Source organism: Asterias rubens, chromosome 13 (genome assembly GCF_902459465.1).
Source record: "Asterias rubens chromosome 13, eAstRub1.3, whole genome shotgun sequence".
Lineage (NCBI taxonomy): Eukaryota > Metazoa > Echinodermata > Asteroidea > Forcipulatida > Asteriidae > Asterias > Asterias rubens.
This window is the reverse complement of record NC_047074.1, coordinates 8,536,958-8,560,376: the sequence shown is the minus strand read 5'-3', so window position 1 is coordinate 8,560,376 and position 23,419 is coordinate 8,536,958. Positions and strand designations below refer to the sequence as shown.

General features: G+C 39.5%; 4 protein-coding genes across 4 annotated transcripts; all 4 read right to left on the bottom strand.

The window, feature by feature from the left end:
- Positions 1 to 2,322: 2,322 nt before the first annotated feature.
- Positions 2,323 to 6,776, bottom strand: LOC117298908. The gene is made up of 3 exons (XM_033782286.1): positions 6,199 to 6,776; positions 4,627 to 4,950; positions 2,323 to 3,875 (listed from the first exon to the last, which is right to left on the bottom strand). The coding sequence occupies exons 1-3, from the start codon at positions 6,295 to 6,297 to the stop codon at positions 3,267 to 3,269; spliced, it is 1,032 nt and encodes a 343-aa protein (XP_033638177.1). The 5' UTR covers positions 6,298 to 6,776; the 3' UTR covers positions 2,323 to 3,266.
- A 2,709-nt stretch (positions 6,777 to 9,485) lies between these two features.
- On the bottom strand, positions 9,486 to 15,061 carry LOC117298923. Its single transcript, XM_033782305.1, has 4 exons — positions 14,719 to 15,061; positions 12,682 to 12,792; positions 11,203 to 11,523; positions 9,486 to 10,512 (listed from the first exon to the last, which is right to left on the bottom strand). The coding sequence occupies exons 2-4, from the start codon at positions 12,778 to 12,780 to the stop codon at positions 9,904 to 9,906; spliced, it is 1,029 nt and encodes a 342-aa protein (XP_033638196.1). The 5' UTR covers positions 12,781 to 12,792; positions 14,719 to 15,061; the 3' UTR covers positions 9,486 to 9,903.
- Positions 15,062 to 15,806: 745 nt separating this feature from the next.
- On the bottom strand, positions 15,807 to 18,490 carry LOC117298272 (myb/SANT-like DNA-binding domain-containing protein 3). The gene is made up of 2 exons (XM_033781421.1): positions 17,718 to 18,490; positions 15,807 to 16,866 (listed from the first exon to the last, which is right to left on the bottom strand). The coding sequence occupies exons 1-2, from the start codon at positions 18,310 to 18,312 to the stop codon at positions 16,583 to 16,585; spliced, it is 879 nt and encodes a 292-aa protein (XP_033637312.1). The 5' UTR covers positions 18,313 to 18,490; the 3' UTR covers positions 15,807 to 16,582.
- Positions 18,491 to 19,590: 1,100 nt separating this feature from the next.
- Positions 19,591 to 23,262, bottom strand: LOC117298945. The gene is made up of 3 exons (XM_033782332.1): positions 23,098 to 23,262; positions 21,253 to 21,452; positions 19,591 to 20,782 (listed from the first exon to the last, which is right to left on the bottom strand). The coding sequence occupies exons 1-3, from the start codon at positions 23,152 to 23,154 to the stop codon at positions 20,515 to 20,517; spliced, it is 525 nt and encodes a 174-aa protein (XP_033638223.1). The 5' UTR covers positions 23,155 to 23,262; the 3' UTR covers positions 19,591 to 20,514.
- Positions 23,263 to 23,419: the final 157 nt, after the last annotated feature.

Sequence of the window (23,419 nt, the reverse complement as noted above, 5' to 3'; positions counted from 1 at the left end):
TCAGCGTTATGACGTTCTACCCGCCCCATCCCACGCATACACCCGGCTGGCTGCATGAGTCGAGCCACGTGGGTTGCGGCACACATCAGGCCCCACCCACCGAGTTAATAAACAGTATCTGGGCGAAATGAACCAATCAAAAATGTACATGTACGTTTGCTGCAAAGTCTGTTCAGTTTTTCCGGGTAAACCTCGTTGGAAGATTTGGGGCGGCAAAAAAAACGCGATTTGGGTGGGTGTGTATATAAATAGGGGGTGAACTACTTTGATTTCCTTCCTCGTGCTTTCAAAATATTGTTACTTTGCCCACCTAAAAGGAACATTACAGATTATGTGTAAGGCCAAAAAGAGTAAAGATCACCGATTTACATAAAACTACACGGTCTAATGATGACGATGTAGAAAAAATCCCTTAAAATGTTTTTTTTTTCTTCAGAAATGTCATCTTTCCCATTTTGAGTTTATCGGTCGGTGAGCCATTGGACCCTTTCGGTTCAGAAAAAAAATAAAAGTTCACAGATTTACAAATAACTTACAGGGTTTACAGAAGGCAATGGTGAAAGACTTTAAGTATTATTCCATGAAATGCTTTACTTTTTGAGAAAACAGCAAAACAATATAAATTCTCGTTAACGAGAATTACGGATTTATTTTAAACACATGTCATGACACGGCGAAACGCGTAGACTTGTGGACAAGTCGTTAAATCGGCCCCACGCGCTGAGACAGTGCTCTCGCGAGATCACTGCTCTCGCGCGAACTGATGGCTCCCCGATTTCGACTCCTCATTAACGAGGAGTCGAAATCGGGGAGCCATCAGTTCGCGCGAGAGCAGTGATCTCGCGAGAGCACTATCTCAGCGCGTGGGCCGATTTAACGACTTGTCCACAAGTCTACGAAACGCGCGGAAACAAGGGTGGGGTTTTCCGACTCCGATGACCGATTGAGCCTAAATTTTCACAGGTTTGTTATTTGATATAGAAGTTGTGGTACACAAAGCGTGGGCCTTGGACAACACTGTTTACCGAAAGGGTCCAATGGCTTTAAACAGTTGCATCATTGACTGCTAATATTATGATCTATTTTTCTATATTTTCGTGACCCAGATGGCCGATCGATCCCAAACTTCTACAGATTTGTCAGTTAATGGTGTATTACATAATTTTTCTGTAATGTTCCTTTAAAACTACGACGCCCGAGGTTTTTTGTGGAGTGCGTTGTATTTTCACAATTGCGGAGCCAGGGCGCTCCGGATCACGGAGGGAGTCGTAGTTTGAACCATAGCACGAGTATAGTAAAAACAATCAATAGTACATTGTTTGCTTTCGGGTAAAGTACAATGTTTGCTGAGCGTCTATCGCGTTGCGTTCGCGAGGGGGCCCTTCATGTGAAAACAAGACATAGGCCTAATGTGACGCACTCTAAAGCAATCAAAGGCAGAATCGTTGTGAGGGATGATCGACTTATCCATATTGGACTCCAATAATACATTTTTGAGCGCAGTTCACATGACAAAATAAAGGGTGACACGCAACGCAAGTAACTATGATCCGTGCATAATATGCTATGTTTATTACTTCAAAATATTTAAATGTAACAACCAAAAGAAATATCTAACAACCATTAATAATTTTTATTCTTACATATATTATACATCGGTTTTTTTTTAGGTATTTTGATATCTTCCTTACTTTGATCTGATTTAAAGGCAGTGGACACTATTGGTATTACTCAACATAATTATTAATTAGCATAAAACCTTTCTTGGTGACGAGTAATGGGGTGGGTTGATGGTATAAAACATTGTGAGAAACGGCTCCCTCTGACGTGTCATATTTTTCGAGAAAGAAGTAATTTTCCACGAATTTAATTTCGAGACCTCAAGTTTAGAACTAGAAGTTTATCTAAACGCACACAACTTCGTGTGACAAGGGTGTTTTTTCTTTAATTATTATATCTCAAATTCGATGACCGATTGAGCTCAAATTTTCACAGGTTTGTTATTTTATGCATATGTTGAGATACACCAACTGTGAAGGCTAGTCTTTAACAATTACCAAAAGTGTCCACTGCCTTTAAGAGTATCCGACAAATTTACTCCACGCATGGTCTTCAATCTCTACCCCCTAATAAATAGTATACGAGTCCATCAAGCAATCTATAACCCATGCCTCTGTTTACCGAAAGTAGGAAACAAAACCGACGCGATTTAACCAAAACATTTTCGAGCATTAAATTTCACTTTATGTGTAGTGATAATGCTAATTTGTATCGCATGCCTCAGAGGTTAGATATGAATCAAAGAGGCAAGAATGCATGAACTTGAAAGAATGAGCAACTGGTTTATTCTCGACGATATTGGCAAATAACCATTTCAAACGGCTCAGTGCACTCTTAGATTGGTAGCAATGATAAGCAATGAATGCCCCAACCTTGTAAATAATGAAACATACTTTGAATTTACTTTATGGTATTACTATTTAACAAATTAATTATTGCATGCATGAATGCACTTCTGCCTAATGCAATCGCGAGGTAAAATAGACTATTAAATTAATCGATTCCAAAGGGGCGAGCCCATACAGTGAACAGACTTCGCAAAGGGGTTTAAATATTCTGTGACAACGCACGAACGAAATACTTTCAATTGTTATGAATTACAAATTCTTTTATATACTTTCAATATTTGTTTTACATAAATCATACATATAAGATCTTCCCATTTTTATTTTAAGTACAACAAATAAGTACAACATAGAAAGGGAATCTCTTCCAAATCACAAGTCTGAAGATTTGAAGATTAAACAACAAAAACCATTCGAAACAAAATGGACGACTCCAAATACACACCAACCTTGTCTACCGTGATACGACCCGTGCCTCGTTTGGACAAACAAGCAGAAGAGAGATGTTTTTGGTTATGGCTCTACCAATCGTCCTTTAATTATCAATATAGGACTCAAGATAAAATTTGGAGCATCGCGGCCGACGCATGTTCAAACAACAAGTGTTCCACCAATAAAATGGCAATGATCTCTGCATACAGTACAATTTATAATCTTTATATACACCTTTGTTTTGTTTTATATCTACAGTTTGAAATCAGGGAGTCTATATAACAGAAGGAGGTCTGGTCTATAGTTTGACCAACAGAAAGAGGGGATCAAGAGGAGAACGATTAATTGCCCCATGGTTTATCAGGTTAACAGACAATATGTTTGGGGTGGGAATGTATGACTATCCATTGTTTATTTATTTTACACGGTTTACAGTCCATTAGAAATAATGCCTTGTATTGTCGACACCAGGCAACTATAGTTTTTCGCGTTACCGGCTGAAGGCTTCCCAGCGCTAAAGACACACCAGTGGCCGCCTTGTCTGGTCATCCACGCCATTACGATGGCCTGAGAGTAATTCAGTTTGGTTATAGTGTCCTCGCACAGCATCTTGCCCGGCTCAGACTGTTTGTAAAACCGTAGGCTGGGGTTTGGGTAACTGGACACAGTGGGGGAGTTCCAAGCACTCAGAGTGAAGAAGAAATGGGTGATATTTGCGGGAATTTTATGGAGATCTACATTGATCAAATGGTGACCTGTGCAGTTGAAATCATCCATTAGATCTCCAGAATGTTGCATGGCTGGTGGGAAACTGGTGTGGTTATAGTCAAGAACGCCAACATATTTGATCCCTTCAAAAATTAGAACACTTGCATCTAAATAATCACGCCCATGATATGGATAACCCCAGTTAAGGTCAAAAACCACTTTATCAAGGTCTTTAGGTGCCGAGTAGAGGAGTCTTCTCACGTGGATGGTAGAATTCGGCTGAACTTGATAATATCCCAGTGTTGCTGTAGCTTTCGTATCAGTAACCTCCTGTCCATGTAAACAGATACAAAATTCAAATTACTAAACTTTAAAAATACATGTATATGGTAAAGACAGTGGACACTATTGGTGGTTGTCAAAGACCAGTCTTCTCACTTGGTGTGTCTCAACATATGCATAAAATAAGAAACCTGTGGAAATTTGAGCTCAGTTGGTCGTCAAAGTTGGTAGATAATAATGAAAGAAAAAAATAACCTTATCACACAAAGTTGTGTGCTTTCAGATGCTTAGATTTCGAGACCCAACTACGTCACTTCAGAGGGAGTTTTACAATGTTTTATACGATCAACCTCTCCCCATAACTCGTTACCAAATGAGGTTTTATGCCGATAATTAATTTGAGTAATCACCAATAGTGTTCACTGCCTTTAACAGAACACTTACCCAAACAAACATGTGCACATTCAACTTAAATCATATCACAATCACAACATTAATGTGTTTCGAACCACCTGGTTAACTCATGAAAAGAAATCGCCGAATAGTTAATAATGACAAAATTGTTCACAATTATTTGACACCAATATTTCACACATTATATAACTTAATGGAAGATAATCTTATCTGCGGATAAATAATACTTTTATAGTCACTTGTAAAAAGATGGGCCAGGTGCCAATCAACTTTCTACTCAAATTTGACGTTTCTTCTCTTTAGTTCAACACAGGCCTATAACAACAGTGCATTAATTTGCATATGACCACACAGTTTTGCTCTTCCATGTACAAATTGTACCTACCTTAATTTCAGTCCCATTATAAATGAGCTGTTGATTCTCCAGTGGAACTTGAAGTTTACTTTTCACGTATGCTTTCAATGTTGACACCGTCATGGCCGAGTTCAGCTGTACACTTGCACTGTCACCATTCAGCATGGCCAGGCTGATGAAGCCCTTCCCACTGGGCGTAGGTGCTCCTTCCGCCTTGGGGACGTAGTTCAGCTTGCACTCTGGAAACATGGCTTCAAGCTGGCTGTGGCATCGCTTGAGACGGATGGAATCTGGACCCACTTCGCCATCACACTGGGAACACTCGCCATGTTCTTCCACATGGGAAACCACGCACTGGAAAGAACAATAATTAGGCCAAAAATAAAATATTGTTGGTAATTACTAAATAAGTTAAAGGCCTAATTTCACAAAAACCTATTTGGCAATTTGCTGTTTGTAGTATGAAACACTGTGAGAAATTACCCCTTTGATGTAGAGATAAGTTTAGAGAAACAGATAATTATATCAGTTAACAACCTTGAATCTACATGAAAATATGGCTTCTTTTTCACGTACGTCCCTTCTTTTTCACGTGTCCCTTCAAAAGCTCAGTAAGATAAAACAAAGAAAACGAGATGAGGATACTATTGACATTTACAAAAAAAACAACCTGTTAACATTCCTCTGGCCCACATCCTTTTTGGAACACGGGTCAACGATCTCAGTTTATTGCCCCGTGTTTTAAACAGGGTTGGGGTATTCTCTGGTTAAAACCACTGAATGCCCCCACCCCGTCCATGTGGACAGAATAGACCATGCATGTGACCTCGCATGTTTAAAAAAAAAAAGTCACAGAGTCTTAATCCCGTGGTACTACATCTCAATTGAAGAACACATAATAAAAACCACAACATTGCATTGATTGAAAGTGTACTGTCTGTTTTTGTTTATCAACTTTGATATGAAGAGGGGAGCATATCTCAACATGTTCAGCTGTTAAAATGATTGAACTTTAAATATATTATTTATGGCAATTATAATAAAGTATATAATTCCCACATGAGCAATGTAGTATCTCGCATGCCAGAAAGGCAGTATAAAAAATATACAAAAAACAAAAGCATTATAGCCTTCATGACAATCTCTAATTACAATGTAGTTTACATCGTTGATATTACTAAACCGGGTATATTGCATCATAGCATGAAAACCCAGTGCCCCCTGGCCCCTCACGTAAATTGTGATGAGTACTCTAAAATCTTATCAATCATTTGACACTTCTTATCGAGTCATCTCATTTATTTTGATTAGAATGATCATGGAGGAAGTGTAGACTGAACATTTCAGCCCCACCCAAGTTATGTTGATGTTTTACAACAACTCAATAAAATATCATCCTGTATACAGAAAAGCTAGGTTACTATTTGATGAAAACTTCGTAACTTAATGCACTTTCTGCGTGACCCACCGTGAGAACAGAAAATTGTACACTGATTAATTAAACTTAAACCATGGAGGTATAAACTATGGTCAATGTCCTTCAGAAAATGCGCTGAAATGTTCATGATCACATTAACAAGGTGACACCTAATACACACTTACCCTAAGACAATGGAGAGGGGCATGTTTGCATTCTTCCATAATGGTCCATGGCGGGAACTCATTTGACAGTTTCTGAACGCCACAATTACGACACTTCATTGTGAAATCAACGACGAATCCCTCGATGATAAAACCCGACTCTTCCTCGTCCAAGACGTTCTTGAGCTCACGATCCCGTTATTCTCACTTAGAAAATGTCCGTGGAGCAACGCTATAATATAAATGGTTACAGACTTACAAACCTCGTGCATTATGTACATACAGGTATTTGTGTGTACATTATATCCAATATGCCTAGTCGGCAGCCATGTTGACACTCTGATTTGATACAAGCGGCCGTCCATACACTGCAATGGTGATTTCGCAACCGTGGTTTTTCCCAGGACTGGAAATACTTGACTGGGAAATCCCAAATCTTGCTCATATCAGATTTGAACTTAATATGACATTAGACATTCTCCGTGGACACAGACTTGTACGTCAATGTTTATTCATATGCAAATAATGGTTCAATAATGGTAATATGCAAACTACCTGCTATTTCTCACTGTATGCACTGATGGTGTTGCTCACGGTGGGTATTTCCCCTTGAGTGAATGTATGTACATGTACATTTCATTACATGGAAACGCCAGCTATACGCCTATTCAGTCGCTGTGACCTTTGACTTGCTGTCTAGCTGTCTAGCTGTCGCAGTCGTCAACCTGTCTGGTATTTTAGTTTTACTGCAAAACCACTGACTTGTTTTTTTCTTTGACAGATTGATATAGCCATGGTATCCGTTTTCACATAATTTCAGATACAGTTAGGCTTATGAATTTTATTGAAATTATATTGAAGATTGTAAAAATATATTTAGACCCTCAATACATTGTACTGTAGGTTAGGTCTTGTACGTGTGTACATGTCAACAAAGGGTCTATGGTAAATTAACATGTCACTCCCATTTTCTTTGAGTTGTAAATTCTCCAAACACATTCCTGACGCTATAGGACCTCAAGGTCCCATTAGTGGTAACCGGAATATCCCTTGTTGACCACACCACATACTACTAGGGCCTGATTGTTCGAATATAGCAAGTTTTTGTCACTTATCATTATTTCTAATTCAAGATTATCCCCAACCACAGAAAATCCTACATCTCTTTTTGGACTTTCCTTTATCATGCCCTATGCTTTTACTACGAGCCAGGTGCAGCACTACGTAACAGCATTATTTGCATTATCCATTGTTACAGTTTGTATTGATCACCTTTAAAGTGTTGTTCAGCCATTTTCTACAGGGGTTTGAGGTCATGATTGCCTACAATGGGAAAGTCCCTTTCAATTAAACTGCTCACAAAAAGTAAGGAAACTTTTTTTCAATCCAGATGGTATATATCATTGCAAAGCTGAACATGCATTCTTCAATACGTTCCGATTGCTTTACACTCATTTTGGTATACTGTTTTGCCCTGTAAAGTTATACACGAAATCGTATTAAATCGAGTGGACAACAATCATACACAATAGCATTCCTGACTCAATTTATTTCAGTCTATTTCTACATACAACAACTGGAAACTATCAAGGGGTTAATTATTCCCAGCATAAAGTTATATGTGCATTTCACGAGTCACATTTCACAAAAATGAATATAAAGTTGACAATAATCCATTTTTTGTTCAACATCATAATAATCGCAAGAACTAACTCGAATTAATCTCAGGGCCCAATTTCATAGAGCTGCTTAAGCGCAAAATTTTGCTTAAGCAAAAAAATCCTTGCTTAGTAAAATCAGATTACCGGCCAAGACTCCACTCAATTGTTATGCTAAGTAAACAACCACTAAATACCTATCACAAGCAATGTATATGGCATGACATTTTTGCCAGTAACATGTGTAAAATAAGCAAGCTATTTTCGTGCTTAAGCATTTTTTTTGCTTAAGCAGCTCTATGAAATTGGCCCCAGATTTGTGTTAAAATAAACCATTGGACACTATTGTGAATGACTCAAAGTAATTGTTAGCTCAAAAACTTACTTAGTAACGCTCGAGCAATGGAAAGCTGGTGCTATGGTAAGTATAAAACATTGTGAGAAACGGCTCCCTCTATTCAACGGACTATGGTTCCCAGCCAGAACGTTGAACATTTACACTATCAAATCAAAAGGACATATTTTTGTTCTTTGTAAAATAAAACTTAAGGACCTGTGGATTTCACAAAGAGTTAGGACTAGTCTAGTCTCTAGATCTCGAGTTAGGACCAGTTACTCGTCCAAACTTAGGACTATCCATGCAATTTGTATATCTCCTAGGACTAGTCCTAACTCTTTGTGAAATCGACCCCCTGTAAGTGTTTCAAGTATCCCGGTAACTAATCACTGTCACTTGTTTTGTCAAGACTGCTACCGGTCACCGAACTTGTTAGAAAAAAAATGAGATCACAGATTTACATAAAACTTACACGGTCTAACGATGACGATAGATAAAAAACATCCCTTGAAATATTTCTGTATGTTAATGTCATTTTTGATGAGAAATCGATGTCGTGCAAAAACGTGTAATCGGCTTGACACTACATCTTTCGTGACCCAGATGGCCGATTGGTCTCAATCTTCTACAGGTTTGCCAGCTAAGCCCTGGCCAGGTTTGGTAATAACCGAAGACCAGTGTTCCTTATGTAGTATATCCCACACGTAGTGTATCCCAATTAATGCGTAAAACAACAAGTCTGTGAACATTTGGGCTCAATTGGTCATCGAAGTTGCAAGAAAACATGAAAGAAAAAACATCATTGGTGTACAAATTTGTGTGAGAAAGGCATCATGCCTGTCAAGTCTTTCTCATAAAATTCAAATGTTTTAGTGAGAAATTACATTCCCAAAAAATACGTTACTTCAGAGGGAGACGTTTCTCACACTGTTTTCATTATCCACATCAGCTCTCTGTGCTCGTTACCAAGAAAATGTTAAGCTATGTATTTTGAGTAATTACCAATAGTGTCCAGTGCCTTTAAGAAGTTATCAAGCTTTGCTTTAAATAATCGTCTGTTAAAATCTATTGAAATCGTGTCAACAGGCTACTCTCTAAATGTAAAAGAGTGAAAAACACCACTCTTTACATTTCGAGCTGTCCCTCATATGGCTCTTAAAAAAGAGTGGTGGTTATTTCACTCTTTTAGAGGGGTTTCACTCCAGGACAGAGTGAAAAGTCACTCAAAAAGATGCAAACGTCAATCTAAAAGAGTGGAAGACCACTCGAAAAAGAGTTGTCCTTCATTATGGCTCTTCAAAGAGTGCCTTTTCACTCTTTTACATTAAGAGAGTACAAATAAACCAAAAACATCAAGTAAAATTTTATAAAATAAATACAAATTTACTTCAACTAGTTCCATATTATAAAATTGTTCATCATCTCAGCAGGCTTGGTTTGCTTTTCGAAGTACGACCGCAGCAAAACTAAATTTTAGAGTCCATGAATTCGTTAACCTTTTTTATAATCAAATTTTGTGCGTATTCACCACTCAAACAACTAATACCCCCAAAAGATAACACGAGATGGTACACAAGTGCAGTCGTTTTTGATCAACCCGTTGTCCTTTGGCGAACCCTACACCTATTCAAAAAATACGATAATAAACCAATACCATCAAAGAGAAAGATAAATTGATCAGTTACTGCATATTTTGTAATTGTTGTTGTTTCAGATGCACACACCTACTATTTACAGTCCATTAGCAATAATGTCCGAGATTGTCTTATAAAGGGGCTCATAGTCCTCCGAATTGCCTGCCGACGCCTTCCCGGCACTATACACACACCACTTCCCCTTATCCCTGGAAATCCAGCACATGACGATCGCCTGCGAGAAATTGGTTTTCTCCACCGTGTCTTCACACAGCATCTCATCTGGCCGGTCCTTCTCATAGAACTTCAAACTCGGGTTTGGGAACTTTGAGATGGTGGGTGACTCATACGAGCTCAATGTGAAGAAGATGTGTGTGAACTCATCGGGAACTTCCTGAAGATTGACGGTGATTAAATGGTGCCCCTTTTTCCTGTGGTTGTCCATGACGTCACCGGAATGACTCATTGAGTCATGGGATAGTTTTCTGTAATCCAGATAGTCTACCAACTCGGTACCGCTGAAGATGATCGCAGTTGCGTCCAGAAAGTCTTTTCCCCCTGCTGGATAGCCCCAGTTGAGATCGAAGACTACCTTCTTTAAGTTGCTGTTTTGAACTGCGTACAGAAGACGTCTGACGTAGATGGTTGCTGAAGGGGGGACTTTGTAGTAGCCGAGGTTTGTTGTGGCTTGATCTTCTGTATATTCCTGTGTTAAAGATGGAATGGGGGGAAATAATATGCGTAAAGTAATGATACAAAACTGGTCGTTGGTGTGTTACTTCGTAACCTGCAAAGGACAGATCTATGCCCTTGCTCTACGGTTACTTCTACAGAATAAATTGGTTCTTGCTCTACTACTTCTACTATCCTATGGTTGCACCATGTGTTTTTCCCTGCTCTATGGTTGACCCCTGATTGAACTTCGCCCCATGACCAGCGCCTAGAAGCCATTTCTAAGTAATCCATCTTCCTTTTCAAGGTTACTCATGCCTGTGGGCAAATATATAGCAAGCATTCACCGTAGAGAAGGGATGAATAATTTTGTTTCATCAAGACTTTGCTCAGTTACCGCAACTTGTGAACTTGAGTTGTACCCAATTGTTGAACAATGGATAATAATGAAAGAAAAAAACATCCTTGTCACAAGAAGTTGTGTGCTTTCAGATGGTTGATTTCGAGACCTCACGCGTGAGGTCTCGAAATCAATTCAAATATTTTACTGAGAAATTACTTCCTTCTCAAAAACTTCGTTACTTCAGAGGGAGTCGTTTCTCACAATGTTTTTAACTATCAACAGCTCTCCATTGCTCGTTACTTAGTAAGATTTTATGCTTAAAATTATTTTGAGTAATTAGTGTCCAGTGCCTTCTTTAAAATACGAAACAGTTCAACACACCTTCATTTCCGTTCCATTGTAAATCAGTTGTTGATTCTCAAATGGCACTCCAAGTTCTTTCTTGACGATCCCTCTCAACTTGAAGACCGTCATGGCCGCGTTCAGCTCAACACTCGTGCTGTCACCATTCAGCATTGCCAGACTGATGTAGCCTTTCTCACCAGCCGTGTCCGCTTCCAAAGTGGGCTCGTAAGTGATCTTGTACTCAGGAAACATAGCGTCCAGCATACTGTGGCAGTGTTTAAGACGAATTGAATCGAGACCAACTGGACTTTCACATTGGGAGCAATTGCCGTGTTGCTCGACATGAGCCGTCACGCACTGGAGAAGAAGAAAATAACAACGTATAATAAATTCTAGTATATTATTTTGTGTGGTGGGTAGCCGTATTAGTAAAAAATAATTGCAGAAAAGACAAGTGACATTTGAAGCACTTTTAATAGTGACCATAGTGAGAAAGGTTGTTCCCTTTGTATGTGTATGGTAATTCTCTTGGCAGTATATTGTCTGTCCCCAGGCATCCCTACATAAGCCTCGGCTTCCAGATGATGCCTCCATACTCTATTGCCGTTTCTCTGGCAATGTTTTATACTATCAACGGCTCTCCATTGCTTGTTACCAAGTAAGGTTTTATGCTAATAGTTATTTTGAGTAAATACCAAGTGTCATGACTTTAAGGCACCGTCAAAATTGGACCATCTCTATGGAGATATCACATTACCAAATTCTGACTGTTACTGTTTGGTTAATTAATTCTTTTTTAAGTGTACAACGTATCCTACTGCAAAAGAAAAGTGTATATTATTGGAGATTGCCAGCGATTCAGTTGATTTGGATTTGGATTTGAGTTGCCAGCAATTTTGCCAGCAATATCAAGTTGCGAAGTTATAACCATTGCGTCCCCTCCGAAAATGGACGGGTAAAAATGGACGGCGCAAAGTGGGCTACAAAGTTTCTTGGATATGGACATTGTTTTGATAGTTGTTCGTGTATCGATAGGAATTTGAAAGACGAAACTGTTAGACCTTTATGATCGGGGGCTGGGGCTAGTTTGTTATCAACATTTCGTTAACTTTCAAGACACTGGACACTATTGGTAATCGTCTAAGTCCAGTCCTCTCACTTTGTGTATTTCAACATATGCACAAAAAAAAAAGAATTAAAATTTCAACTCAACTAGTCGTCGAAGTTGCGAGATAATAATGGAAGAAAAAAACACCCTTGTCACACGAAGTTGTGTGCTTTTAGATGATTGATTTCGGGATCTCAATCTAATTCTGAGGTCTCGAAATCATATTCGTTGAAAATTACTTCTTTTATGAAAACTACATTACTTCAGAGCTGAGGGAGCCGTTTCTCACAATGTTTTATACTATCAACAGCTCTCCATTGCTTGTTACCAAGTAAAAAAAATTGTGTAATTGTTCAGTGCCTAGTTTGAGCATTCACTTAAAGTCTGAATGATAATATATGTCTTACCCTGAGGCAATGCAATGCCGCATGTTGGCACGTCTCCATTATGGTCCATGGCGGGAACTCTTTCGAAAGTTTCTGGACGCCACACTTCCAGCACTTCATTGTTTTTGTGACCTATATAGGAACAATTCCAGAATTAGAAGTTTCTGAGGTCGATCTGGGTCACGAGAAAATAGGGAAAAACCGATCATTAAGCGATAAACTACAAACGGGATTTTTTTTTTTTTTTTTTTTCTCTCATCCATTACCAAAACATTACAGACAAAAACATTTCAAGGGGTGTTTTCAACTGTCATCATCTCTAAGTTTTATGCAAATCTGTGATCCTGGGCGAGTTTTTCTTACCAATTATGTAATGTTTCAAGAACTTTTAGTATCATCAGGGCCCAATATGGAGCTGCTTCGGCAGAAAATTATGCTTTAGCGATTCGCTGCTATAAACTGATGAGGATACAGAGAATATCCATCGGCTCCCCAACGTAGTCTGCTATTTTGTTGTGCTTTTAAAGACAGTGGACACTATTGGTAAATGTCAAAGACCAGTCTTCTCACTTGGTGTATCTCAACATATGCATAAAATAACAAACCTGTGAAAATTTGAGCTCAATCGGTCATCGAACTTGCGAGATAATAACAAAAGAAAAACACCCTTGTCACACGAAGTTGTGTGCATTTAGATGGTTGATTTCGAGACCTCAAGTTCTAAATCTGAGGTCTCGAAATCAAATTCGTGGAAAATTACTTCTTTCTCAAAAACTATGGCACTTCAGAGGGAGCCTTTTCTCACAATGTTTTATACTATCAACCTCTCCCCATTACTCGTCACCAAGTAAGGTTTTATGCCAATAACTATTTTGAGTAATTACCAATAGTGTCCACTGCCTTTAAGCTTTTCATAGAGCTGCTTAAAAGCTTAACACTCGTTTTCTATTAATGAATACTAAGATACTGATGGAATTTTTGTATGTAGAAAAAGTAACAGCTTTGTTTTCTGTCTTACACCTGTTAGTTTTGTCCTGTATTTTTGTAATGTCTGTCTGGGTTTTGTTTTGGTTCGTCTGTTCAAAGGCTTGGGTACAAAAGCTGTGCTTGCTTCTCCCCGGACCTAGATGTTGCCCTTTGTTTTAAGTTTCACCTTTTAATCTCTTTTTTATTTTACAACAATTTTGACCATATTGAATTATGACCATATTCCAACAATTTTGGAATAATACTCTGTATTATTCCAACATTGAATACACGTATCTATCTATATATCTATCTATGAAAATTTTCCCTGTGGCGAAATAGAGCTGCTGAAGCAAAAAATATTGCTTTAAAAATGTCTTTCTAGGCAGAAATTAGCAGGATACCAGTCAGTCACTTGAATTTGCGGAATGTTGCTTGGTATAAAGGGACACTCAATAGAACATTATGACCCAAGCATCCCCGATGCAAATTTAACATCTCTTATAACAGCAAGGTTGTTTGTTGTGCTTGTGCTAATTTTCTATTAGAGGAGACAAAAATGACAATATCAAATTGGAAACTAAAAGGACTCCATGTTGGAAATTCTAAAAAGTGGGGTGTTCCACAGAAAAGTATACAAAGTCTGTTGGAATATGTCATAATGACAAGGACAAAAAGGGATAAAAAAAGAACAAAAGATGTCCCAGTGGGGGATTTACTATTCGAGAATGTGTGCCATTTATTAGTGCCGGTACACGAAATTGAATGCCATTTTTGTACACACAACCGTACACTATACAAGATCATGATGTATACGATTTCGACTGCCAAGGTGTGTAATATTAGTAATTACTTGTTTGAGGCCTTTAGTCTATGGCAACTATCTGGTGGATCATCATGCTTCGATCGAATGTTTACACTTTGCTCAGGAAGTTTGGTTTGATACCGGCAACATGGCATAGAGTATATTATTATGGAGGAAGGAAGCATGCAGAAAGGAACCTCAGTGACATCACAGCACCTTTTTTCTGTTTTTCTTTTCGAATTCCCCACAAAACGTAAATTCACTACTGAAAAGAATACTGCACTCACTTGTCCAATGTCTACTCCCGTGGCCGCAATTGTACCTGTCGATGTATGCCTTCCACAGTTGACAGCCCTTTACAGCTAACCAGTACACGTTGGTCAACGTACACGAAAAAATAACCAACAATTGTGCATTTCTTTACCGTTGGTTCAAGACCGCGCTCATCAATTTGGGCAGCCCAACACTGCTAAAATACATGATTGCTTTACATTGTACGCCATAGCTTGCAATAGTCGCCGTCAATTCTATTACTTTTCTGGGGTATTTCAGTGTGTACGCAATAACATGTAGGCCTACATGGTTGTGTGTGTGAACATGGATATGGGGTATTTACAGTGAACCCGTCATACAGTGTACATGTACATGCTATTATGTAGCAGTGGGTAGAGTGGGTTTTCGCTACATGCAGTTGGACGCTGTAGCGCCCTCTGTGCGCATGATCGTTATTAAAAAAAATTATACCCCAAAGCTCGACTAGGTCTGAATCCGTCTCATTGATTCCCTTCGGCCAATCTCTTCATGATTTTCATCAGATACACCACAAAAAATAATGTGGTAAGCATGAAAGCACAGGCCTACATGTGCATCCATGCGGTTTGCAAGTTAAAAGTTGTAGCCTAGTGAACCCGTTTGTATGGAATGTCCGTTTTGCCTCCGTTGCCCCTTGCCATTGCCTTGGGGCCCTTGAAATGCTCCAGTAGAAATTTACAATTTCCTCATAGGGTGCCCTTTGCCAAAGAGTAAATGCCTTGGTGCCCTTGCCCTTTCAAAAACGAAGCATACAGGCCTGCCCGGGCGTTTGACAAAATTTGAATGATTGACAATCTGCCAAAGATCGAACTGCATCCCATGAAAGTTTCTCCAACACACCATCAGAGATTTGGCTTCATCAGTAATAATGAACAGTGAACAGTCATAATCAACACTAATTTGTGAACGTTTCACCTAATGAAGTCGCCATCTTTACACACAAAAAACACCGACAACAAAGGCTTTTGAGGTTTTGGTTTCGGTTGTTGTGATTTTTTTTCTATTTGGGGGCGGGGGAGGGGCTGGGTTAGGAAATAACTCCGCACTAATCAGTAAAACAAGATAAGTTTATAAAAACAAAAACAAGACTTTAATACATTTCTTCAAAACCGTGTATATGACTCTAAACAAAACTGCAAAAAAAGGCTGATCCGAGTATAACAACTATAAGTCTCGTGTGATCTGAACTTAAATCGCGAACTTTAATAATTAAACAATAACTTTTGGAGGCTAATCATCCTTGCAGCTGAGAAAGATATGGCATCAACGTGTTCCTGTTCTAGCCGTCGGCATGCACGGGCGCCTTTCGACAATGACTCTGCTAGGGTCGAAACGCCAGGCCAGTGACAATTTTGTGCATTTTCATATAGGTCCTTTTGGTTGAAAAAGCAATTTGAAATAGGTAGTTCTTTACACTCATTTACGCCATCTACATATCCGACATGTCGCTCATTTTATATGTTGTCGGTCATACATTACAATCATTATGAAGTGAATCATTTGATCCCCGACTATGGTTTGATATGGAGGATAAACAAAACAAAAATACTTTACAATAGAAGAGAGAGTTTCTCATTGACCGAGAGTTTGATGTTCATACAGCGTGTGTTCTTTATAGTTTGACCATAGAGCAACATCGTGGTGATATTTGGTAATCTTTTGTTTCTCAATTTCATGAAATCGAGCACATGCCTCAGTGTTACGATGTCAGTTTATTATTGTCGCCTATCTGCATGAGGTTGTCAACTTACTCATCTCATGTTTTGCTGAGCAAAGAAATTGATTTTTTTGTCAAGCAGTATTTTCTGCAGCTTTATGAATTTGGGTCCGTCCCCCTTGCTAGCTTTTTCCTTGAGAAGACATCCTGTTCATCTTCATCCTCCTGTATCGCCTCTTCTCTTCCAGTACCTGCATCTCAAGACGGTGTCTCTGTCTCGTCTGTTCCCGCATCTCCCGGGCTAGCTCCCGCTGCTCATGAGCCGTCTCCATCTGGATTGTCAACAGCGACATCTTGGCCTCGTGCTCATTGCGCGTGTAATCCATGCCTGTCCATTGGCTGTTGTTGGAATCAGCGGCTGTTTCATGTCTAAAGTCTGTTTCACTTGTATGGAAATCTGCCCTTGCTGGGGTGGAGGGGGGGAGACAAGAGTAAATCAAGAACAGCTTTAACAACTTTAAAGTCAATACAAAATTTCCCGCTTACCATGTTCTTTTCGACTTATAACTCCATTTTTGTGAAAGAAGTGAAAGGTGCAACCACAACTCAATCGCAAATACTGCCTGGTTGACTTTGCAAAGAAAGCAAAATGTTCTCTTTTCTCTGCACAATGCCTCGACCATTATGCAGAATAATGGTGCACATGAAGATATCCCCAACTTTCTCTCTGGGGTTTGACTACTCCTTCGAGTTTCCCTCAATGATTTTGGTTTGTTCATGGAGGAAGAAATTCTTACTCCATGGTCTGTTTCAGGCTGAATTGAGATTTATATTTTACAGATAAACAATGCCGCGTGCAAGAGACTCGCCGCTCAAATACCTACGAGCTGTATCCAGCATCTATGTACAATTATATCAATAATTCACCTTATTATAATATTTATAATAACCATACATTGTCTCATCGTGCCTTTCTTCGGTCGTTGTCACCTATTGACTTACACAATACGGGTGGGGACCTCCTCTCACACGCCAAGGCTCTATTATATTAACCAGAGAAAACAGCAGGCCCTGAACTTCGCTCTTGAAGGGGTACAGCAATTTCACTCTGCGTGGTAGGGGAAACTTTATGAGGAATATTTAAATGTATATTATGAACCTTGCACAGGGCCGGCACCGCGCAATTTCAAGCACAGGGCACAACGGCTAGTATTTTGCGTGCCATTTCGAGGCCTGAAACAGAGTACAGTTTATCTACTATGCGTTACTTTATCATAAATCATAAACGAACCACCCCAAATGTTTCCAAACACTAACCTCGTTCTTCTACATCTTGCTGGTGGTAACTTCCCTCATCTCCATCTTCATCTTCGCTCCCACCTCCAAGCCCCGAGTATGAGCCATCAACTTCGTTGTCTGACCAGCATTCCACAGGGATCATCTTAACATCTGTACCATTGGCACTGTCTGCACCACTTTCACCACTACCGCTAAAGACCGAATCATATTTCACACCCATCTGATCTGAGTCCGGTTGCAAGCGCACAGAAACAGGTCCCTCCCTCGTCTCATGTTTCTGTGGAGTATGGCGCGCAACCAACCCCGGTAGACTTGACGAACCGTCTGACTTCTTTGCGCGCATTTTCATGTTGGTCCAGCATTTGCGCAGCTGTCTCGGTGTCCTTTTCACAACGCTGGGTTCGGCATTGAATCTTGAGACAATCCTTGCCCACGTTTCGTCCTTGCGTCTCATCGTAATTCCATCGTTGCACTTGGACTCAACGATGTCTATGTTTTCTTCGAGGAGTCGAAGTAAAAAATTGCGTTCCAAAATTGAAAAATGCAGCCGCTTGGTAGACATCATGAATGTTTGAGCTGTGTTCCTTGCTGTGTGTGTTGTGTATGATTGCATATAGAGCTAGAGCAATGTGTATGGTACTATTACTAGTACCCGGAAAGAGCGCTTGCCTTTATCACTGCGTGTATGCTATTACATGTATGCATGCATGCACTCCAGCATATAGAGACAGTGTGGTATGTCGAACTCTGATGAGATCGGATTAACAATGGCGCCGAGCTGTATAGAGCTTGACCTTTTGTGAGCTGGCCTTATCGTGATTGTGAGTCGCTGGTTAGTGACCTTTGTGCGAGCACAGCCTTGTACTCTGGTCCTTGCTGTATAGAAGCATAGTGGCATTTTTATCCATTCTCCAGCGTTTGTGTGTGAGCAATCTTTGATTTGAGTTTTCTTTGAAGCATGCTTAAACCCTAAACATTGCTTAAAGGCAGTGGACACTATTGGTAATTACTCATAATTATCATCATAACACCTTTCGTAATTATGAGTAATGGGGAGAGGTTGGTTGTATAAAATAGTGTGAGAAAAAGCTCCCTCTGAAGTGATGTAGTTTTCGAGAAAGAAGTAATTTTTCATGCATTTGATTTAAAGACCTCAAGTTAAGAATTTGAGGTCTCAAAATCAAGCATCAGAAAGCAAAGGCAAAAAGCACACAACTTCATGTGACAAGGGTGTTTTTTCTTTCATTATTATCTCGCAACTTCGACGACCGATTTAGCTCAAATTTTCACAGGTTTGTTATTTTATGCATATTATGTTGAGACACACCAACTGTGAAGAATACTCTTTGACACTTACCAATAGTGTCCACTGTCTTTAAACATTTTTTTCAAAGTCTACTGTCGAAGAATAAATCAATTCAAGCTGAAGCCTGAATGTGGTTCTCTTGTTGTTACGAGCACTCACCGGTGTCGCCATGTCAAAAAGTGTTCGCTGCCAAATAGTGTCCGCTCATTACAAGATGGTGGGCATAATAAGGTATGGCCATTTCGCAAAATGATCTTCATTTTGCTGTACAGTTTATAGGTCCAAAGCCAAGGAGTTTTAAAGGTGCATTTAAAGGTGTGGGACTGCATGTTCAGTCCTAAATTTTTCAAGATGGCTGATATTTTGACCAGGCAGCATTTGGGAGGATATTGATTGATTTATTTGTTATTCTAGAGGTCTTCGAGACTATCCAAATAAATTATGTGTAAATTACATGATCCTAATTCTTGGGTGTGCCCTATTCAAATTAATGTGCCATGTCAAAAATGGCAGACAAATACTAGTATAACAATGGCGGACATTTGATGGGATATAACTCAATACAAAAGTGAAAACGACAAACTGTTTATCAGCAACCTTGCAAAAGCAGCACACACATTTATTGTCTTGTTTAAAAATCTTTAACAGAAAACAACCATCGTTACAATTATACAATTGGCATATTAAAACTTGACCATAAGGCGTGTTAAGAATTCTAGAAGAAAGTCGCGCCCTCTGTCGGGTTATCATGTTCCGTTACGAGTATGAGATAGTGACGTCTTGAACTAAGACGGTGAGTTACGGTGAGGTGATGTCCACACTCTAATAAGTGTTGTAACAACTTTAGGAGCTAAATGAAAAGAGCATGTGAACTTCACATTTCTATATTTAGCAGGTAAAATCATTTGAAGGAGACTAATTACAAACTAAAGAAATCCTATGTTCCCAACCAGTATAATGTAAATTATAGCGAGTAGGAAGTCATGGCCAAAAACTTTGTCTACAGAAGATATCTACATTTCTTAATTATAGTTTCATGGTCATTCTGACTCAAGAAATGTTTCAGACCCCCCCCCCACCCCATCCCACCCCGGTAACCCAGCATCCGAGTCAAATTTGACCCGGGATCCCTTTGCATTGCTTCTGTGCGAGCGTCAGATTAAGAACTACACAATTCAGACGGACTGAAGGAAATGAGTAAATGGATATCCGGATGTGATGTTCTCGCAATATTCAGTATATAATTAGTAATGATGCTAAATGACATAATTTTCGAAGATCTCATTTTTTGAACATCTGTTAATGCCCCCCCCCCCCCCCCCACATATTCTGCAACAAACTACGCCCACTTTTAGCTTCGATTATTCTACGACACACATGAAGATTTATAATTATATGAAAGCTTTTTTGTTTTCCTCCTCTTCTTTTTCGTGTTTTACTTTTTTTCGCGAATAGCAGTGGAGGTTATAATGACTAGGTCCCCGCAAAACGCCTCGTGGGTCTGAGAGCTTAACAAACGTATTTCCAAAAGGCAGTTATAGAAGAACTGCTTCCAGATCCAGATGCGCGAAAACCCCAGTCGTTGGACACAAGTTGGGTATCTGTGGCACTGGTTGTTTCTCTCCATCCGGTCACAATCCCAACGTGTCTTCCATCTCCGATGACGCAGCCTGTACATGAACTCGATCTATACTCCCAGCACGATGCGCTTGTCAAGTAAGAGGAAGATGAGCTGCCCCACTCCCCTGCACCGATAGGGCCAGAAAAACCCCAGTTTCTAAATAGATAAGGAGTTGGAATCAAGAAATGAGTCGGGCTGGTAGTATTAATTTGTTAGCCGTGTCCAAATGGGAGACTATTGAACGCTTAGGGGTCATCAGACTTACTAGGATAACTTCCATTGTTCATGCCGTTCTGAGCATGCTCAAACATTTCCAAGAACAACGGAGATTTACCTGGTAAGTCTGCTGCCCTCTACATTAACAGGGGAACAAGTAAATGGGTATTTTACACTATTATTATTTTTTAGGGTAAGTTAAACGTCTTTACAGTTGGCTGCGCTAGGTCATAGATGTTCATCCCTGTACTTATTCCTCCATCCCTTACAGGAAAGTCCTATGTATAGGGAAAATACCTTTAGAATCTTACAGGATTTATATAAAACGCTTATAGATTTTTCGTAACTTCTTTGATTACTTAAAGATTCCTATAAGATTATTATGGTTTTGTTGTAAGAAATGGTCTTACCTATGCGGGACCGTTGCCCCAACCGCCTCAAGCACATCTGCCACAAAGAGGTTGCATTTGTTCGTGTTTCTCCCATCACTGAAGAACCCACCAGCGTCGGGGTGAGCCGCAGCAAATGTCCAATCAGTCCTGCCTGCATTGGCGTAGGCCTTTGCTTTGTTGGCGATAGTAGTGCCTGACACCGCCTCTGCCGTGCCAACCTGTGTCAAAGTATACCATTAAGCATTGCATTGGAATGATTCAGTAATGAAAACAAAACGTTCTTTGTTTTGTTTTTTGTCCGTAGTTTTGTATAAGCATGAAACCACATTAGCTCGTGTCTGCATTTACAAGCGGACGCACTGCATTATAGTAATGGGAGACACTGGAACGCTAGGTGGCAGAAGACTTGCCAGGTAAATTTCGAATGTTTACGTAGTTTTTATCATGTGCACATTATCGAAAACAATGGATTTCGAATTCGCCCTAGGTTCTTTATGTCTGTCTGTGACTTCACCTGGTAAGTCTGCTGCCACCTAGCGATCAACAGTCTCCCATTAGAAATCATGCCCATTTCCTAGATGCAAATAAATTACCCTAATGTACACTAAATAATCAATAACAATAAATTATAATGTACCCTATATATTTCTTGTGTGACTCAAGATATGACGTCACGGTTATGCAACAGTACCAATGAAGGCAATATGTGCAAACTAGGTATAAACCTATGTCAAACAAAATGGACGCGAAAGTTTATTTGTTTTTGTTTTTTGCCATTGCTATTGTTTAGGTAGACGTTCCTAGGATTAGGTGATTATGGCCATAAAAAACGTCTTTTTTTGTTATTTAAAGCGCTTTATAAATGCATTTAAGTTAAAGTTAAGTTAAGTTAATTGATAACGTTTGGTCCAAGCAGATAATCTTTAAATGGGATATAAAATCTGAGAAGCGTTACTGTCAGAAACGATTCTCATTTACATTTTAGGGGATAACGAGTGATATCTTTGTCCATAACCGCAGTACTTCAAAGTTTCGGAAAAGTTTCTGCAATAGGGCCTATATTACCATTAATTTATAGAGCCGTTAACCAAACGTATACAGACACTTTAAGAGGCATTGGTAATTACTCAACATAATTATTAGCATAACACCTTAGTTAATCATGTTGGAATACAGCAAGAGAGAGTAAGCCCTGCCTGTAAACGATGTTTGGGAAAACAACTAGAAGTGATTCAGCAAATATACAGTAATGGCACTTTTTTCTGGAGCCATTTATTTTATTGCTTGCAGCGTTCTGGTACCGAGACAACATACTCTGTGTACCTGGAAACAGGGTAATTGAGCCATTTTTCCGCTGGGCACCTTGATTCAACAAACCGGGGATATTTGTCAATAGATCTGTACAGGCGCGTCGAAGTGAAAACGACAGTATTGTTTTCTATTCATTGCTGCAAAAGCAACACTGATCTGGCCTTTTTGCTGTTTCTTAACAAAACCAAAGTTCTACACAAAGATGAAAACCGCTTTCCATACATAAACTTAAAGTTCATAGGTCAACATTCATGCCAAAAAACGAACTTGGTATCTTGGCCGCAACTTATCTATTTACGGCCACAACTTACTACTTTTTTAAGGCCGCAACTATAACCTTCTTTTTACGGCCGCGACTTACTATCTTCTTACGGCCGCAACTTGCTATCTTCTTACGGCCGCAACTTGCTATCTTCTTACGGCCGCAACTTGCTATCTTTTCACGGCCGCAAATCAGTGTATTCTCTGCACCCTCCCCCCCCCCCAGTCAGAAGGCTTAAGTGGGGCTTCATAATCATTGGGTCTAAAATAATTATCTTAAAAAATACTCACCCAGCTGGTCAACACCAGTGTCAGTACCGTCAAGATTGCAAGTATGCGCAGAGCCATGGCAGAAGATGATCGAACAACCGATGAAATCAGGGAAATCTCTCTGACGACAATGACTGAGAACGGTTTCAAGCGCGATAGCTCACAGTCAAAACAGTGGCTGAGTGAGGCCCTGGGCTCCTTTATATACGCTTTCAAGAATTATTTTTTTTTAGTTTTGCTTAATATTTGTTTTGAATTTAGTGCGTGCTGAAGTTTTTTTTCCCACAAAAAAACCCAATAGTTATAATAAATAAGTATAAAGTTATATACCACTATACTGTTT

Coding starts and splice junctions, on each gene's coding strand:
- LOC117298908 (XM_033782286.1), bottom strand. CDS start 6,297: ATGAAGTGTCGTAATTGTGGCGTTCAGAAACTGTCAAATGAGTTCCCG. Junction 4,951..6,198: donor CCCCTCTCCATTGTCTTAGG/GTAAGTGTGTAT, acceptor TGTTCTTTCCAG/TGCGTGGTTTCCCATGTGGA. Junction 3,876..4,626: donor ATAATGGGACTGAAATTAAG/GTAGGTACAATT, acceptor TTACATGGACAG/GAGGTTACTGATACGAAAGC.
- LOC117298923 (XM_033782305.1), bottom strand. CDS start 12,780: ATGAAGTGCTGGAAGTGTGGCGTCCAGAAACTTTCGAAAGAGTTCCCG. Junction 11,524..12,681: donor CGGCATTGCATTGCCTCAGG/GTAAGACATATA, acceptor CTTCTTCTCCAG/TGCGTGACGGCTCATGTCGA. Junction 10,513..11,202: donor ACAATGGAACGGAAATGAAG/GTGTGTTGAACT, acceptor TCTTTAACACAG/GAATATACAGAAGATCAAGC.
- LOC117298272 (XM_033781421.1), bottom strand. CDS start 18,312: ATGCAATCATACACAACACACACAGCAAGGAACACAGCTCAAACATTC. Junction 16,867..17,717: donor GCAAGATGTAGAAGAACGAG/GTTAGTGTTTGG, acceptor CCTCCACCCCAG/CAAGGGCAGATTTCCATACA.
- LOC117298945 (XM_033782332.1), bottom strand. CDS start 23,154: ATGGCTCTGCGCATACTTGCAATCTTGACGGTACTGACACTGGTGTTG. Junction 21,453..23,097: donor CACTGGTGTTGACCAGCTGG/GTGAGTATTTTT, acceptor ACTTTGACACAG/GTTGGCACGGCAGAGGCGGT. Junction 20,783..21,252: donor GGGGCAACGGTCCCGCATAG/GTAAGACCATTT, acceptor TTATCTATTTAG/AAACTGGGGTTTTTCTGGCC.